This window comes from Colobus angolensis, unplaced genomic scaffold (genome assembly GCF_000951035.1).
Source record: "Colobus angolensis palliatus isolate OR3802 unplaced genomic scaffold, Cang.pa_1.0 Scaffold106, whole genome shotgun sequence".
NCBI classification, from domain to species: domain Eukaryota; kingdom Metazoa; phylum Chordata; class Mammalia; order Primates; family Cercopithecidae; genus Colobus; species Colobus angolensis.
In genome coordinates, this window is record NW_012111586.1 from 3567335 (window position 1) to 3585208 (window position 17874).

At 40.4% G+C, this 17874-nt stretch overlaps 1 protein-coding gene across 3 annotated transcripts in view; it reads right to left on the minus strand.

The window, feature by feature from the left end:
• TESK2 (testis-specific kinase 2) overlaps positions 1 to 17874 on the minus strand; it is a 155313-nt gene that overhangs the window by 105474 nt on the left and 31965 nt on the right. For 2 of the 3 annotated variants that reach the window (XM_011946360.1, XM_011946369.1), the window contains one exon: positions 10899 to 11206. The exons of the other annotated variant lie outside the window; for it this stretch is intronic. In XM_011946360.1, the coding sequence (XP_011801750.1) occupies positions 10899 to 11120 (222 nt within the window). In that variant the 5' untranslated portion in view covers positions 11121 to 11206. The remainder of the gene's footprint in view (positions 1 to 10898; positions 11207 to 17874) is intronic. 3 annotated transcript variants of the gene reach the window in all.

Here is a 17874-nt window from a genome sequence, read left to right on the forward strand (position 1 = left end):
GCCTGTAGTCCCAGCTACTTGGGAGGCTGAGGCAGGATAATCGCTTGAACCCGGAAGGTGGAGTTTGCAGTGAGTTGAGATCACGCCACTGTACTCCAGCCTGGGTGGCAGAGCAAGATCCATCTAAAAAAAAAAAAGAGGTATACAAATAAACTACATAAATCCACACTCTAATTGTAAAGTAATCCATCAACCAATCTTTATTTTGCTATCTAGGACAACTAAAAGTCCTTAAGTTACCTGTGCAATTTGTATATCCTACACCAGAAGTCAAACATTTCCTTTTATCACCACAGATATACTTTTTATTTAACCTGACCTTTAAAGCTCGATAATCATCTGTACTTTGTAATCAAAGATAAAAACTAAACATCACCTATCTGTGCACTGCAGCTATTAGATCAGGAGTTGGAAGCTTTTTTCTGTAAAGGGTAAAACAGTAAATATCTTAGGCTTTGAAGGCCAGGTACAGTGGCTCATGCCCATAATCTCAATGCTTTGAGAGGCCAAGGTGGGAGGATAGATTGAGGCAGAAGTTTGACACCAGCCTAGGCAACATAGAGATACACTGTCTCTACAAAAAAATTTAAAAATTAGCTGGGTGTGGTAGCACACGCCTGTAGTCTTATCTATTTGTGAAGCTAAGATGGGAGGATCCCTTGAGCTCAGGAGTTCAAAGTTACACCGAGTTATGATCATGCCACTGCACTCCAGCTTGTGTGACAAAATGAGACTCTATTTAAAAAAAAAAGGCTTTGAGGGACATATGGTCTCTGTTACAAAGTACTCAATGAGTACAGATGTGTTCCAATAAAACTTTATTTCTAAAACATTGGTCCAAGGCTGTAGTTTACCAAATACTGTATCAGACTATATTACATGCAACCAAAAATAAACAGACCTATTCCTCGCTTTCCCAGTGATAATGCTTTCACCATAAAATTAAATAATTACTTTCTAAAACACCACAAAATACATTTAATTAGCTTTCTCCTATTTTGTAATAGGCATTCATAGTGGGATAATGCTATCCCTATTGCCTCGAATGAGGAATAACAGCCAACTATGAGATTCAGGTTTAGGCTTCAAATTTGAACCATACACACTGTACAGAAAGACTGTGCCAATAAATAAAAATAAAGCCTTTAGGTTCAGATCCAGAATCTATTTGACCCCAACAGAGGCAAAAGTGAGCTCACCATATTGGAACATATCCACAACCTAGAATAAAATAACTCTCAGGGAAAATGAAACTGCCTTTGCAAAATTGTAACAGTAAGAGAAATCTAACATCGCTGACTCCATCTTGCTTCTAACCACATAAGCTAACTGTCCTAACTGTCCCTCCCCGTATCCGGGCATAAGCCAAGCTAACTATGGGAGGAATTTAGTTTATAGTTTAACTTTAAAACAAAGATGATAACAGTCCCTTCAGGAAACTAATCCCCTGCTTGCGTGGGGATGAAACTGCCTTTGTAAAACTAACAGACTGGCCACACAGTTAGAATTATGGTTCGGGGGTCATGTAGCCAGAGGTCACAAGATTTGTAACTTCCCCAACTGCTCCTACAGATAACATCACTATTGTAAAACCTAAGACTGGTGTTTGAGGTCTTTTTCAGACCTTGCATTCTGATGAACCAGATGGCACCACCTGGATTGGCAACCTATAACAAGAAACCAACTTGACTGCTCTTGTGACACTCCCCACCACCGCCACCTAGTAACTGACTCAGTGCAAGAGGCAGTTTCAACCCCCTATGATTTCATCCTTGACCCAACCAATCAGCACTCCCCAATCCCTAGCCCCCCTGCCTGCCAAACTATCCTCGAAAAACTCTAACCTCTCAATTCTTGGGAAGACAGACTTGAGAAATATCTCTCATTCTCATTGCTTGGCTTGCCTTGTGATTATTAAATTATTTCTCTGCTGCAACTCCTGCTGTTCTCAGTTTATTGGCTTTTCTGAGAAATGGGTAAGAAGAACCAGTTGGACAATTACAAAAGCATCTACCCTTGAAGATCGGCTTTCAATAAAAAATTAAAAATCAAAGGAGAAACAAAAAGCCAAAGCCAGGTGCAGTGGCTCAGACTTGTAATCCCAACACTTTGGGAGGCTGAGGTGGGAGGATCACCTGAGGCCAGGAATTCAAGACCAGCCTGGGCAACATAATGAGACCCTGTCTCTACCAAAAATAAAAATAAAAAATAAATTGGTGGGCATGGCAGCATACACCTGTGATCTCAGATACTTGGGAGGCTGAGGCAGGAGGGTCACCTGAGCCCAGGAAGTCAAGGCTGCAGTGAGCCATGATCACATCACCACACTCCAAACTAGGTGACAGAGCAAGACCCTGTCTCCAAACTAGGTGACAGAGCAAGACCCTGTCTCCAAGAAATAAATAAATAAACCATGAAAAAGTATGAGTAAACACAATTAATAGCCAAACTTATGATCTACACTCTAAGAGTTGCAACTAATCTGAAAAGGATTTAACGAAAAAAATTTTAAAGGTCAAATTTTACTCAGCTCTTTGCAAGTATATTAGAAAAGTTATAAGAAATTATAATTTTCTAGTAAAATATAATTTACAAAACTTGGCCTCAGAAGAAACAAAAACTTAAATAGACCAATTATCCTAGAAGAATAGGAAAAGTTTTCCAAGTACTTGGCACAGAATTTCACAGTGAAATTCTACCAAATATTTAAGAAATAAATCATTTTAATACCACTTAAGCTGGTTCAAAGCATAGAAGAAAAAAAACTTCCTTTTTTTTTTTTTTTAAGACAGGGTTTCTCACTATTTTGCCCAGGATAGCTCAAGCTATCCAAGGTAGGCAGATCACTTGAGGCCAGGAGTTCGAGACTAGTGTGGGCAACATAGTGAACTTCCATCTCTACAAAAAAATCAAAAAAATTAGCTGGGTATATTGTTGCACACCTGTAGGCAGGCCTAGCTACTCAGGAGGCTGAGGCAGGAGGATCCCTTGAGCCAAGGAGCCGGAGGCTGCAGGAAGCTATGATCACACTACTGCACTCCAGCCTAGGCAACAGAAATAGACTCTGTCTCTAAAAAATTTTTAAATAAAAATAAAAACGAGGAAATATTAAAACTTAAATGCATGTATTAGAAAATACGAAATATTAGGAAAAACTGAGATAAGAATAACATTACAGATCCTAGAGAAAGAACAAAAAAATAGGCCCAAGAAAGTAGGCAAAAGAAAGTAACTGAAGCCGGGCGCGGTGGCTCAAGCCTGTAATCCCAGCACTTTGTGAGGCCGAGACCGGCGGATCACGAGGTCAGGAGATCAAGACCATCCTGGCTAACACGGTGAAACCCCGTCTCTACTAAAAATTACAAAAAAACTAGCCGGGCGCGGTGGCAGGCGCCTGTAGTCCCAGCTACTCGGAAGGCTGAGGCAGGAGAATGGCGTGAACCCGGGAGGCAGAGGTTGCAGTGAGCTGAGATCTGGCCACTGCAAAAAAAAAAAAAAAAAAAAAAAAAAAAAAAAAAAAAAGAAAGTAACTGAAGATAGAATTAGAAAACAATGAACTATAAAATGCATACAAACAGTAGATAATCAGTACAATCAAAGAGTAATTATTTGACTGTCAGGTTCTGCCCAGGGCTCCAAGTAGGTCTGGCAAATATACAAAGTCAAACTTCCCTAAGGCAGGTACAGGGGCAAAACCAAATACCCCTACCTCCAGAATCCATTTTTTAAGCTTTCCATTCATCAATAAACCACAGCTAGTTTTAAAAAAGAAAGAAGGGGTATCCTTTGAAAGAAAACATAAATTTGTGTTAAGTGTGATTTTTTAAAATGGGGCCTCAGCCAGGTACAGTTGTTCACACCTATAATCCCAGTACTTTGGGAAGCCAAGGTAGGAGGATTATGTAAGTCTAGGAGTTAAAGACCAGCACGGGCAACATAGTGAGACCTCAACTCTACAAATAATTTTAAAAATTAGCCGGGCACAGTAGTATACCAGTAGTCCCAGGTACTCAGGAGGCTGAAGCAGGAGGCTCTCCTGAGCCCAGGAGTTCAAGGCTGCAGTGAGCCAGATCATGCCACTGCACTCCAGACTAGGTGACAGAGTGAGATCTATCTCAAAAACAAAACAAAATGAAATTTAAAAATATAATTGCTTGATTCTTTCACAGTAACACTTAACTTAAAACATAAACACATTGTACCAAGCTGTACAAAAATATTTTCTTTCTTTAGTCTGTAAGTTTTTTCTATTAATTTTTTTTTTTTTTTACTCTTTAAACATTTACGTTAAAAACTAAGACACAAACATACACATTAGCCCAGGCCTACAGAGGGTCAGGATCATAATATCACTGTCATCCATCTCCACATTTTGCCTCACCAGAAGGTTTTCAGGGACAATAACACACATGGAGCTATCATATCCTATGGTAACAATGCCTTCTGGAATATCTCCTAAACGGCCTGCCTGAGACTGTTTTGCAGTTAACTTTTTTTTTTTAATTAATAGGAGTATACTCTAAAATAACAATTAAAAGTATAATGTAGTATATATATAAACCATTAACATAGTCAATTATTATCTTTATCAATTATTACATTCTGTACATAATTATATGTGCTATTCTTTATACAACTGGCACTGTGGTAAGATTATTAGCACCCGCAACACCACCATCATGGGTAATACATTGCACTACGATGTTAAACAGATACACAGGTACACAATGTCACTAGGCCATAGGAATTTTCCATCTCTATTATAACCTTATAGGACCACCATTTTATAAGCAGTCCATCATTGTCTGAAATGTCATTGTGACTGTATATATAGGATCTATATGAGAAAAACCACAAAACTCTGATGAAAGACATCAAAGAAGAACTAAATAAAATGGAGAGATATTTCATGTTAACGGATAGGAAGACTGAATGTGTGTTTTTTTGTTTGTTTGTTTGTTTTTGTTTTTGTTTTTGTTTTTTGTAGAGACCTTGTCTTTACACTTGAGCCTGGCAGTTCAAGGCTTCTGTGAGCCATGACCACACCACTGCACTCTAGCCTGGGAGACAGAGTGAGACTCTGTCTCAAAAAAAAAAAAAAAACGAAAGAAACCCTGATTAAAAAGTTGAACAGATATCTCACCAAATAAGACACACAGATGGCAAGTAAGTATCTGAGAAAATATTCAACATCATATGTTGTGTTAGGCCATTCTTGCATTGCTATAAAGAAACACCTGAGATCAGGCTATTTATAAAGAAAAGAGGTTTAATTGACTCACGGTTCTGGAAGCTGCATATGAAACACAGTGCCAGCATCTACTTCTGGTGAGGGCCTCTGGAAGTTTACAATCATGGAGGAAGGTGACAGGGTGGTGCCAGCATGTCACATGGGGAGAGTGAGATCAAGAGAGAGTAGGGGGAGGTCCCAGATTCTTTTAAATAGCCAGATGTCACATGAACAAACTGAGCAAGAACTCACTTATCACCAACGGGATAGCACTAAACCATTCATGAGGGATCTACTTCCATGATCCAATCACTTCCCACTAGGCCCCACCTTCAACATTGGAAATCACATTTCAACACGAGATTTGGAGGGAACAAACATCCAAACTATATCATATACCATTAGATATTTGAAAATTAAAATAACAGTGAGATACTACTACATACTAATTACATTGGCCAAAATCCAGAACACTGACATCAAATACTGACAAGGATATGGACCAACAGGAACTCTGTATTCATTCCTAGTTGAAATGCAAACTGGGGCAGGGCACGGTGGCTCACGTCTGCAATCCTAGCACTTTGGGAGGCTGAGGCAGGTGGATCACAAGGTCAGGAATTCAAGACCAGCCTGGCCAAGATGGTGATCTTGGCCATCTCTACTAAAAATACAAAACTTAGCTGAGCCTGGTGGTGGACATCCGTAATCCCAGCTACTCAGGAAGCTGAGGGAGGGAATTGCTTGAATGCGGAAGGCAGAGGTTGTAGTGAGCCGAGATCACACCACTCCACCCCAGCCTGGGAGACAGAGTGAGACTCTGTCTCAAAAAAAAAAAAAATGAATGCAAAATGGTACTGCCTCTTTGGAAGAGTTTGGCAGTTTTTTATAAAGCTAAACATACTGGCCGGGTGTGGTGGCTCAGGGAGGCAGCATTCCTAGCTACGTGCTGCCTGCCCAGCACAAGGTAGGGTGGTAACTGGGGTGGGGAAGGGGAAGCTCTGTAGAGCATGGTCTGCCTTAGGGCCTGAATTGTCCTCAAAGCACATGGACTGCGGAAATTGTTCACATGAACCAGAGACATCACTCTTTAGGATTCTATTGGCAGCACCTGAACTGGCTCGACATTTATGGTGGTGGTGTTTCTTTGAAGCACTAACCTTTGTTTTATAATAATTTTATTTGGTGGCTGGGAGTGGTGGCTCACACCTGTAATCCTAGCACTTCAGGAGGCCAAGGTGGGCAGATCACTGGAGGTCGTGGGCAGATCACCAGAGGTCAGGAGTTCAAGACCACCCTGGCCAACGTGGTGAAACCCTGTCTCTACAAAAATATAAAAATTACCCAGGCATGATGGTGGGTGCCTGTAATCCCAGCTACTCAGGAGGCTGAGGCAGGAGAACCACTTGAACCCGGGAGGCAGAGGTTGTAGTGAGCAAGATCATACCACTGTATTGCAGCATGGGAGACAGACCAAAGACTCTGTCTCGAAAAAAAAAAAAAAAAAAATTTATTTGGCATAATTTAATATAGTTTAGAAGCTATCTAATCTGGTTTTTTTGGAGGGGCAAACTCTTTTGAAAATGTAAGTTTTGCTTTTAATTAAAAATTAAGTCTTAGTTAAAACTCAGCCTGTACAAAATTCTTCAGTTTCTTCCCATTACTTTATCAGTAATATTCACCACATTTTCCTAGATGTTTATTGATTAGAGTGTTGGGATCAAATTCTGCATTAAATGTATGCAAATACATTGGGGAGGCTTTGTGTTTTTCACTATGAAATGCAATGGTGGCTTGAATAAGAAAGTATCTAGAAGCCAAATTAACATAATAATGACTTCAAAAAAGAATTACTATCAGGGGCCAGGCGCGGTGGCTCAAGCCTGTAATCCCAGCACTTTGGGAGGCTGAGACGGGCGGATCACGAGGTCAGGAGATCGAGACCATCCTGGCTAACATGGTGAAATCCCGTCTCTACTAAAAATACAAAAAATTAGCCGGGCGAGGTGGCGGCGCCTGTAGTCCCAGCTACTCGGGAGGCTGAGGCAGGAGAATGGCATGAACCCAGGAGGCGGAGCTTGCAGTGAGCTGAGATCCGGCCACTGCACTCCAGCCTAGGCGACAGAGCAAGACTCCGTCTCAAAAAAAAAAAAAAAAGAATTACTATCAGGATATGTAAAGAACTACAAAAAAATCAACAAAACAGAAAAAGGCAGGTAAGAATATAAGTGAACAAGTTTTATAAATGACCAATAAACAAAAAGACTTCACTAACAATCAGATTACAAAAATTAAAATGAATTAACAACTCAGGAAGTTGAAGCAGGAAGACTGATTGAGGTCAGGAGTTTGACCAGCCTAGACAACACAGAGGGACCCCATTTTAAGAAAAAGCCTGGGCACGGTGGCTAACGCCCATAATCCCAGCATTTGGACTTTGGGAGGCAGGGGCAGGAGGATTGCCCGGGCCCAGGAGTTCAAGACAAGCCTGGGCAACATAGTGAGACCCTGTCTCGAAAAAAGAAGAAAGAAAAGGCTGAGTGCAGTGGCTCATGCCTATAATGCCAGCACTTTGGGAGACTGAAGCAGGAGGATCATTTGAGCCCAGAAATTCAAGATCAGCCTGGGCAATAGAGCAAGACTCCATCTGCACAAAACACTTTAAAATTAGCTGACGTGACAGTAACATGCCTGTAATCCCAGCTACTTGGGAGGCTGGGATGGGAGAGTCACTTGAGTCCAGGAGTTTGAGGATGCAGTCAGCTATGTCCACGCCACTGCACTGCAGCCTGGATGACAAAGTGAGACCCTGTCTCTAAGAAAAAAAAAAAAAAGAGGCTGGGCAAGGTGGTGCATACCTGTAATCCCAGCACTTTGGGAGGCAGAGGCAAGCTGATCACTTGAGCCCAGGAGTTCAAGACCAGCCTAGGCAACATGGTGAAACCACAACTGTACACACAAAAAAATACAAAAATTAGCCAGGCATGATGGTGTGTGTCTGTAGTCCCAGCTACCTGGGAGGCTGAAGTGGGAGGATCACTTGAGTCTGGGAAGTCAAGGCTGCAGTGAGATAGCACCCCTGCACTCCAGCCTAGGTAACAGAATGAGACCCTGTCTTAAAAAAAAAAAAGGCGGGGGGGGAGAGAGGGAGAGGGAGAGGGAGAAGGAGAGAGAGAGAGAGAGAGAGAGAGAGAGATCAACCCTCGCTAACATGATTAATTGTGACATGAAGAGCGCCAAAATCACTCAATGGGGAAAGGACAGTCTTTTCAAGAAAGAGCGTTTGTAAAACTTGTTATCCACAAGCAAAAGAATGAAATGGGACCTTTACTTTATACCATATTGAAAAATTAACTTAAAATTATCAAAAACCTAAATGTAAGAGCTAAAACTATAAAACTCTTAGAAGAAAATATTGCAGAAAATCTTCATGATATTGAATTTGGTGATGATTCCTTGGATTGGCATAAAAAGCAAAAGGTAACAAAAGAAAAAATTAATTTGACTTAATCAGAATTTAAAATTTCTGTGCAAAAAAGGACACCATCATGAGAGTGAAAAGACAAACTACAAATTGTGAGAAAATATTTGCAAATCATATATCTGGTAAGGGATAAATATTCCCTATATATAAAATATATAAATACAATGCAATTCAAAAATGAGCAAAGGATTCAAATATACGTTTCTCCAAGAAGATATACAAAAAAGGTCCATAAGCACATGAAAAGATGCTAGATATCACTAGTCACTTAGAAAAATGCAAATCAAAACCACAATGATATACCACTTTTCACACCAAATAGGATTATTATCATGAAAAAGAAAAATAAGTGCCAGTGAGCACGTGGAGAAACTGGAACCCTTACGTATTGCTGATAGAACTGTAAAATGGCACAACCGCTACGGAAAAAAGTTAAACATAGACTGACTAGGTGAAATAAGGCAGTCAAAAAAAGACAAATACTGTATGTTTTCACTTACATGAGATATCTAGGGTAATCAAACTCTTAGAAATAAAGTAGGATAGTGGTTGCCAGGAGTTGGGGGGAATGGAGAAATGGGGAGTTGTTTAATGGGTACAGAGTTTCAGTTTTGCAAAATGAAAAAGTTCTGGAGTGTGGAGGCACATCCATGTGTACATACTTAATAGTTGTGTTAAGTATGTACTTAATATACTTAAATACTGTTAAGATAGTAAGGAAGGAGAATTGCTTGAACCTGGGAAGCAGAGGTTGCAGTGGGCCAAGATTGTGCCACTGCACCCCAGCCTGGGTGACAGACTGAGACTCCATCTCAAAAAAATAAAAATAAAAATAAAATAAAATAAAGGGGAAATAACCGAGCCAAAATGTTGGGGTTTTTTTTGTTTGTTTCCTTAAAAGAATTTTTTTAACATTTTAATGGTAACACTTAGTAATGAAAATACAATGTAGAAAAGAGAGGGGAGAATTTCTTAGGCAATGCCTATTAGTAGGCAAGTGGAAATGGAATGTACAATATAAACAGAAATAATGGACTTAGGAGCATGGTTAGTTGATCCATAGCACAAGGTATAAAGGCCAAGTAACTGGGTAAAGATGTGTGTTGATAGCTATTTGTAGTAATGGGAGTCTGTGGAAGTTCTCTTCTGTTTGCTTCAATTTTCTCATGAATTGGGAAGCAATTCATTAATTACTGACAATGAGGACTAGAGAGGAAATACCGGGATTTGATGAGAGAAGAAAAGGTACCAAATACTCTCTTGAGGGAGTGAGTGAACTAGAGAAATATGATTGCTCAGGAGCATTATGAGCTCATAATTTTTTGAGACAGGGCCTTGCTATGTTGCCCAGGTTGCTCTCAAACTCACAGCCTCAAGTGAGCCTCCTGAGTAGCTCAGACTACAGGTGCATGCCATCACACCCAGCTATCAATTTTACTGAAGATAAGCAAACAAAAACTATATATGTGGGTGTGTACATGTATAATTTTAATATATGTATATAAGGTGTGTGAATAATATATGTATAGGCACAGAAAGAGTTCAGAAGTATACACACCGAATTGTTAATAGTGGTTAGTACTGGAGAATGTATGTGTGGATACATACACACACTTGTGGCTGGGGGTAGAGGTGAGGTGGAAGAGACCCCTATGTTATTTGAATTTTTAACCAGCACATTATTTTTGGGATTCAAACAAAATATCTTTTTTTTTTTTTTTTTTTTGAGACGGAGTCTCGCTCTGTCACCCAGGTTGGAGTGCTGTGGCCGGATCTCAGCTCACTGCAAGCTCCGCCTCCTGGGTTCACGCCATTCTCCTGCCTCAGCCTCCCGGGTAGCTGGGACTACTGGCGTTGACACCTCGCCTGGCTAGTTTTTTGTAGTTTTTAGTAGAGACGGGGTTTCACCGTGTTAGCCAGGATGGTCTCGATCTCCTGACCTCGTGATCCGCCCGTCTTGGCCTCCCAAAGTGCTGGGATTACAGGCTTGAGCCACCGCGCCTGGCCCAAACAAAATATCTTAATATAAGTTAATAAATAGCTTGAAAGGAGAATTTAGAACAGTATTCAAGATCCACAGCACCTTGATTGGGCAAATCCTACATACTAATTAAACACAACTGTCAACCTGCAGTAAATGTGACCACAGCAAGACAATATGAGAAAAGCTGAAGTATCACTCACCTTGAACACTTCAGAAAAGAAACCAGATCCTATTTTTTCACAGGTGAAATCATCCAAACGCGTCAGTCTGGAAAAGGCACTTATAAGAGCTCGATAGGAAGATGGCCAAACTCTTCCCACCTGGCTCACATTTCCATCTCCTCCACCACCTCCTTCAAACTCTTCAAGACGCTCCACACGTGGAGGAAAACCTGCAATTGAATTCCGTTTGCTCCGATCCATAGTCTCAATAATCACTTTTTTCTTCTTTTAAGAAGGAACTCCACACATAAATTTTTGTTGAATTGTACTTCTCTTCTGGTTTGACACTAAACAAGAGATCAAAAAAATTTCCACTGAAATCTTTAATAAATAAATACATGCAAAGCAGTAAATACTCAATGCAAAAATATTTCCTTTCACATTCTAGTTCCTGGTTTTCAGATCTAAAAAATGCTGTATGTCTTTACCCTCAAATAACACTGATATATTTAAAGACCAAGATATAGCCAGTCTTTACCATGAGTAGAATATCATGAAGATCACCAATTACATTCTAAGAAACAAAATGACAATGATAATATCTATCATTCATTGAGCACCTACTTTCTAGGAAACATAGTATAAGAGCTTGACATATGTCATTTGATTCTCAGATAATCCATGATATAAGGATTATGTTCATTTCACAGAGAGATCAAGAAATCAGTCACTAAAAGGCAGAGATAAAATTAAAATGGAAGCTGGGTGCAGTGGCTCACGGCTGTAATTCCAGCACTTTGGGAGGCCAAGGCAGGTGGATCACTTGAGGTCAAGAGTTTGAGACCAGCCTGGCCAACATAGTGAAACCTCATCTCTACTAAAAATATAAAAATTAGCCAGGCATGGTGGCAAGCACCTGTAATCTCAGCTACTCAGGAGGCTGAAGTAGGAGAATCACTTTAACCCAGGAGGCAGGGGTTCCAGTGAGCCGAGACCGTGCCACTGCACTCCAGCCTGGGCAACAGAGTGAGACATTGTCTCAAAAAAAAAAAAAAAAGAAAAGAAAAAAAATTAAAGTACAAAGCCCGTCTGATTCAAAAGCCTGTGCTTCTTTCTACCAATACCCTTTATAGCCTCATTTAATTTTCTCTTTATTTCAAAAATTAATTCCAAATATATAAAATAAACATTACAAGGAAACTTCAAAATTACATATTATATAATTTTTTAAAAATAAAACTATATCCAAAAGCAATCTAAAAATTCACTGTTGATGAAAAAGCATAGTCCAGTAGAAGTAATTATAGAAGGCTCCATCCCATCTGGTACCTAACTAAGAATAAAAGCACAATCCTACTTTTTCTTTTAGCCTGTCTCTCCCTATTTCTACTTTTTTCCATGAGACTCAATTGTAAGGGTTCTATGCAAAATACAATATTGTGACTCCTCAATTAGTGAAATGCTTTCATAAAGGAGGTGGATACCTACTCAGTTCACCACCACCACTTCTAACCAGCTCTGCAACTCAAAGAAAAGTGGCAGGAATCCCAGGGCCATCTTAGCAACATGAGTCTGCCTCCTTATCCATTGCCAGAAGTCAGCACTGTACCCAGTGTGTACAACCACAGTTTCTTTCCTGGCAATGTGCAATTGGAATTAAGATAGTCCAGTCTCAATATGGCGGCTTTCTAAAATAGAAGCCATGTAAACTCAGGAGCTGCCGGCCAGGGCCATTTTCTATAATACAGTCTGAAGGCAGAAGAAGTCAAGAGATTGGGCCAATCTTCAAAGAAAAAAAAAAGAAAGAAAGGGAACTTTTTGAATTCCCTATTCTGCTCTAATCCCCAAATCTTAAGGCCTAACTGCATCCTGAGGTTCCATGAGATCTCCCTAAATCTAGTTAATCTAGTTCTACCACAGTCTTCAAAGAAGGAAGAACACTCTGAGTTCTCAAATAACAAAACATTTAAGTACCTCTATTGAACCTATGCCAAAAAGTGGCATCAGCACCACCAGACCAAATATATTTACATCCACAAGAACAAAAATTTAGGGTTAGCTGGCCACAGTAGCTCATACCTATAATCCTAACACTTTGGGAGGCCAAGGCAAGAGGATCACTTGAGCTCAGGAGTTTGAGACCAGTCAGGGCAACATAGTGAGACCTCGTCTCTATGAAAAAATGTAAAAATTAACCAGGCATGATGGTACATGCCTGTAGTCCCAGCTACACAGGTGGCTGAGGCAGGAGGATTGCCTGAGCCCAGGAGTTTGAGGCTGCAGTGAGCTGTGATAGAACCACTGCACTCCGCCTGGGCAACAGAGCAAGACCCTGTCTCAAAAAATTTTAGGGTTATAAGACAAAAAATTTGCAGTCACAAAAAAGAATGAAATCATGTCCTTTGCAGCAACATGCAGCTGGAAGCCATTATTCTAAGTGAACCAAAGCAGAAACAGAAAACCAAATATCGCATGTTCTCACTTATAACTAGGAGCTAAATCTTGAGTTCACACAAACATAAAGTTGGGAACAACAGACACTGGAGGCTCCAAAACGAGGGAGGCAGGCAGGGGCTGAAAAACTTCCTGTTGGGCACTATGTTCACTATCTCGGTGGTGGGATCAATAGAAGCCCAAACCTCAGCACCACACAATACACCCTTATAACAAACCTGCACATGTACCTCCTGAATCTAAAATATAAATGGAATTTTAAACAGAGGCTGGGCACGTGACTCATGCCTGTAAAATGGCAGCACTTTGGGAGGCCGAGGCAGGCAGATCACCTGAGGTCATGAGTTCGAGACCAGCTTGGCCAACATGGCAAAACCCTGTCTCTACTAAAATTACAAAAAAGTTAGCTGGGCTTGGTGGCAGCCACCTGTAATCCCAGCTACTCGGGAGGCTGAGGCAGGAGAATTGCTTGAACCCGGGAGGCAGAAGTTGCAGTCAGCCGAGATCATGCCATTATACTCCAGCCTGGGCAACAAGAGCGACATTCTGTCTCAAAGTAAATAAATTAAATAATAACAATAAAAATAAAATAAAATAGGGTTGGGTGCAGGGGCTCATTCCTGTAATCCAAGCCCAGGCTGGAGTGCAGTGGTGCTATCACAGTTCACTGCAGCCTCAAATTCCCAGGCTCAGGCAATCCTCCTGCCTCAGCCACCTGTGTAGCTGGGACTACAGGCATGTGCCATCATGCCTGCCAGTTCAAGACCAGACTGGGCAACACAGCAAGATCCCCATCACTAAAAAAAATAATAATTTTAAAAAACAAATTTTCTTAATTTTAGAGCCAGTAGAAAACATCATCTTCAGTCATTCATTTTATATTTGAAGAAACACAAGGCCCAGAAAGTGGAAATGCTAAAAGTCAATGCTATAACCTATTTACTAGCAAAGCTAGACTTGAAACCAAGGAGCCAAGGATAGTGCATTTCTCAAAGTATGTCTATTGATAATGTGCTTCAAACTACCTGAGAAGCTTGTTTAAAACCCAAAGTCATAGGTCTCACCCTTGATAGCTTTTTTTTTTTTTTTTTTGAAACACAAAGTTTCACTATATTGCCCAGGCTGGTCTTGAACTCCTGGCCTCAAGTGATCCTCCCACCTCACCCTCCCAAAGTGCTAAGATTACAGGTGTGAATTGCACCTGGCCACTGTTTTTTTTTAAACATCAGGAATTTTACAAGCATTTCCTCATTTAATCTCAAAACGTGTCCAGGCACGGTGGCTCACACCTGTAATCCCAGCACTTTGAGAATTCCTTGAACCTGAGAGGCAGAGATTGCAGTAAGCTGAGATTACACCACTACACTCCAGCCTGGGCGACAGAGCAAGACTCCGTCTCAAAAAAAAAAAAAAAAAAAAACCAGCAAGATAGATCTGATCTCCATTTTACAGAAAAAGAAATATAGGCTCAGAAGATGAAGTAACTTGCCTAAGGACACAGAGCTAGTAGAACCAGAACTGGAACCAAGTTCTATCCAGCATCAAAGCTCAAACTTCTTCCATTTCATTATTACTTAGCTCAGTATTTTTCCACTACGAGAGTTGTAGGAGTTAAGTTAATCATCTGGGTAGAAAAAAGAACAGAGACTTAAGTGCAGAGGAAGGCTAGGCTGATTATAATTTGAACAGAGACAGAAAAGAAAAAATTTTTTTTTTTTTTTGAGACGGAGTCTCGCTCTGTCACACGGGCTGGAGTGCAGTGGCCGGATCTCAGCTCACTGCAAGCTCCGCCTCCCGAGTTTACGCCATTCTCCTGCCTCAGCCTCCCGAGTAGCTGGGACTACAGGCGCCCGCCACCTCGCCTGGCTAGTTTTTTGTATTTTTTTAGTAGAGACGGGGTTTCACCGTGTTAGCCAGGATGGTCTCGATCTCCTGACCTCGTGATCCGCCCGTCTCGGCCTCCCAAAGTGCTGGGATTACAGGCTTGAGCCACCGCGCCCGGCCGAAAACTAAAAGATATTAAAGTAATATACAAAACATATGTAAAGTACATAAAACACTGTTGACTATATAAAACATAGTTGTCTGCTAAACTGAACAATTCGATAAATTTGTCATCAACTGACTTTTTCATTTTTGAGATACTCTTTTTAATTTTTATGGGTACATAGTAGGTATATATATTTATAGGATACACAAGATATTTTGATACAGGCATACAATGTGTAATAATCACATCAGGGTAAATGCGGTATCCATCACCTCAAGCATTCATAATTTATTTGTGTTACAAACATTCCAATTGTACTCTCCCAGTTATTCTAAAACATACAATGAATTATTGCTGATTGTAGTCACTCTGTTGTGCTATCAAATACTAAATCTTACTCATTCTATCTAACTATATTATTGTACCTATTAACCATCCCATTTCCCACTCAGCACCCCCAACACACTACCCTTCCCACTCTCTGGTAACCATCATTCTATTATCTATCTCCATGAATTCAATTGTCTTAATATTTAGCTTTAGCAATGAGTAAGAATATGCAAAGTTTGTCTGTGCCTGACTTATTTCACTTAACATGATATCCTCAAGTTCTATCCACGTTGTTGCAAAAAAGAGGATCTCATTTTTTTATGGCTGAATAATCCATTTGTATAGGTGCCACATTCATCTGTTGAACATTTAGGTTGCTTCCAAATCTTGGCTATTGTAAACAGTGCTGTAATAAACATGAGAGTGCAAACATCTCTTCGATATACTGATATCCTTTCTTTTGGGTATATATTCAGCAGTGGGATTACTATATCACATCGTAGCTCTATTTTTACCATTTTGAGGGACCTCTATAGTGTTCTCCATAGTGGCTGTACTAATTTACACTTCCATCAATAGTGTACAAGGATTTCCTCTTCTCCACATCTTGGTTAGCATTATTTGCCCATCTTTTGAATAAAAGCCATTTTAAGGGTGAGATAATTCATTATAGTTTTGATTTGCATTTCTCTGATGATCAATATGTTGAGCAGCTTTACATAGATCTGTTTGCCATTTGTATGCCTCCTTTTGAGAAATGTCTGTTCAGATCTTTTGCCCATTTTTAAATCAGATTGTTAGATTTTTTCCTATAGAGTTGTCTGAACCCCTTATATATTCTGGTTATTAATTCTTTGTCAAATGGTAGTTTCAAATATTTTCTCCCATTCTGTGGGTTGTCTCTTCACTTTGTTGACTGCTTCATTTCCTGTGCAGAAGCTTTTTAACTTCATGTGATCACGTGTCCATTTTTGCTTTGGTTACCTGTACTTTGGGGATATTACTCAAGAAATCTTTGCCCAAACCAATATCCTGGAAAGTTTTCCCAATGTTTCCTTGTAGTAGTTTGAGGTCTTAGATTTAAGTCTTTAATCCATTTTGATCAGATTTGTTATTAGATTTTTCTTCTGCATATGGATATCCTGTTTTCCCAGCACCATTTATTGAAGAGATTGTCCTTTCCCCAGCGTACGTTCTTAGCACCTTTGTTGAAATTGAGTTAACTGTAGGCATATGGATTTATTTCTGGGTTCTCTATTCTGTTTCATTGGTCTGTGTGTCTGGTTTTTTGTTTTTGTTTAGTTTTGAGACAGGGTCTCACTCTGTTGCCCAGGCTAGAATGGAGTGGTATGATCACAGCTCACTGCAGCCTCGACCTCCTAAGGCTCAGGTGATCCTTCCAACTTAGCCTCCCAAGTAGCTGGGACTACAGGTGCATACAACCACACCCAGCTAATTTTTGTACTTTTTGTTGTAGAGACAAGGTTTCGCCAAGTTGCCCAGGCTCGTCTCAAACTCCTGGGCTGAAGCGATACACCCTCCTAGGCCTCCTAAAGTGCTGGGATTATAGGCACGAGCCACCACGCCCAGCCTATGTGTCTGCTTTTATGCCAGTATTCTCATGTTGTTTTGGTTACAATAGCTCTGTGCTATAATTTGAAGTCAAGTAATGTGATTCCTCCAGTTTTGTTCTTTTTGCTCAGGATGGTTTTGGCTATTTTAGGTCTTTTGTGGTTCTAAAATTTGAGGATTATTTTTTCTATTTCTGTGAAGAGTGTCACTGGTATTTTGATGGAGACTGCACTGCGTTTTAGGTAGTATGGACATTTTAACAATATTGATTCTTTCAATTCATGAACAATATCTTTCCATTTTTTGGTGTCCTCTTCAATTTCATCAATGTTTTATAGTTTATAGCCTGGCCAATGTGGTGAAACCCTGTCTCCACTAAAAATGCAAAAATTAGCCAGGCGTGGTGGCACACCTGTAGTCCCAGCTACTCAGGAGGCTGAGGCACAAGAATCGCTTGAAGCCGGGAGGCAGAGGTTGCAGTGAGCCAAGATCACACCACTGCACTCTAGCCTTGGCAACAGAGCAAGATACTGGATCAAAAAAAAAAAAAAAGGTCTTATACTTTTCATTGTAAAGATCTTTCACTTACTTGGTTAAGATTGTTCCTAGGTGGCCGGGCGCGGTGGCTCACGCCTGTAATCCCAGCACTTTGGGAGGCCGAGGCAGGCG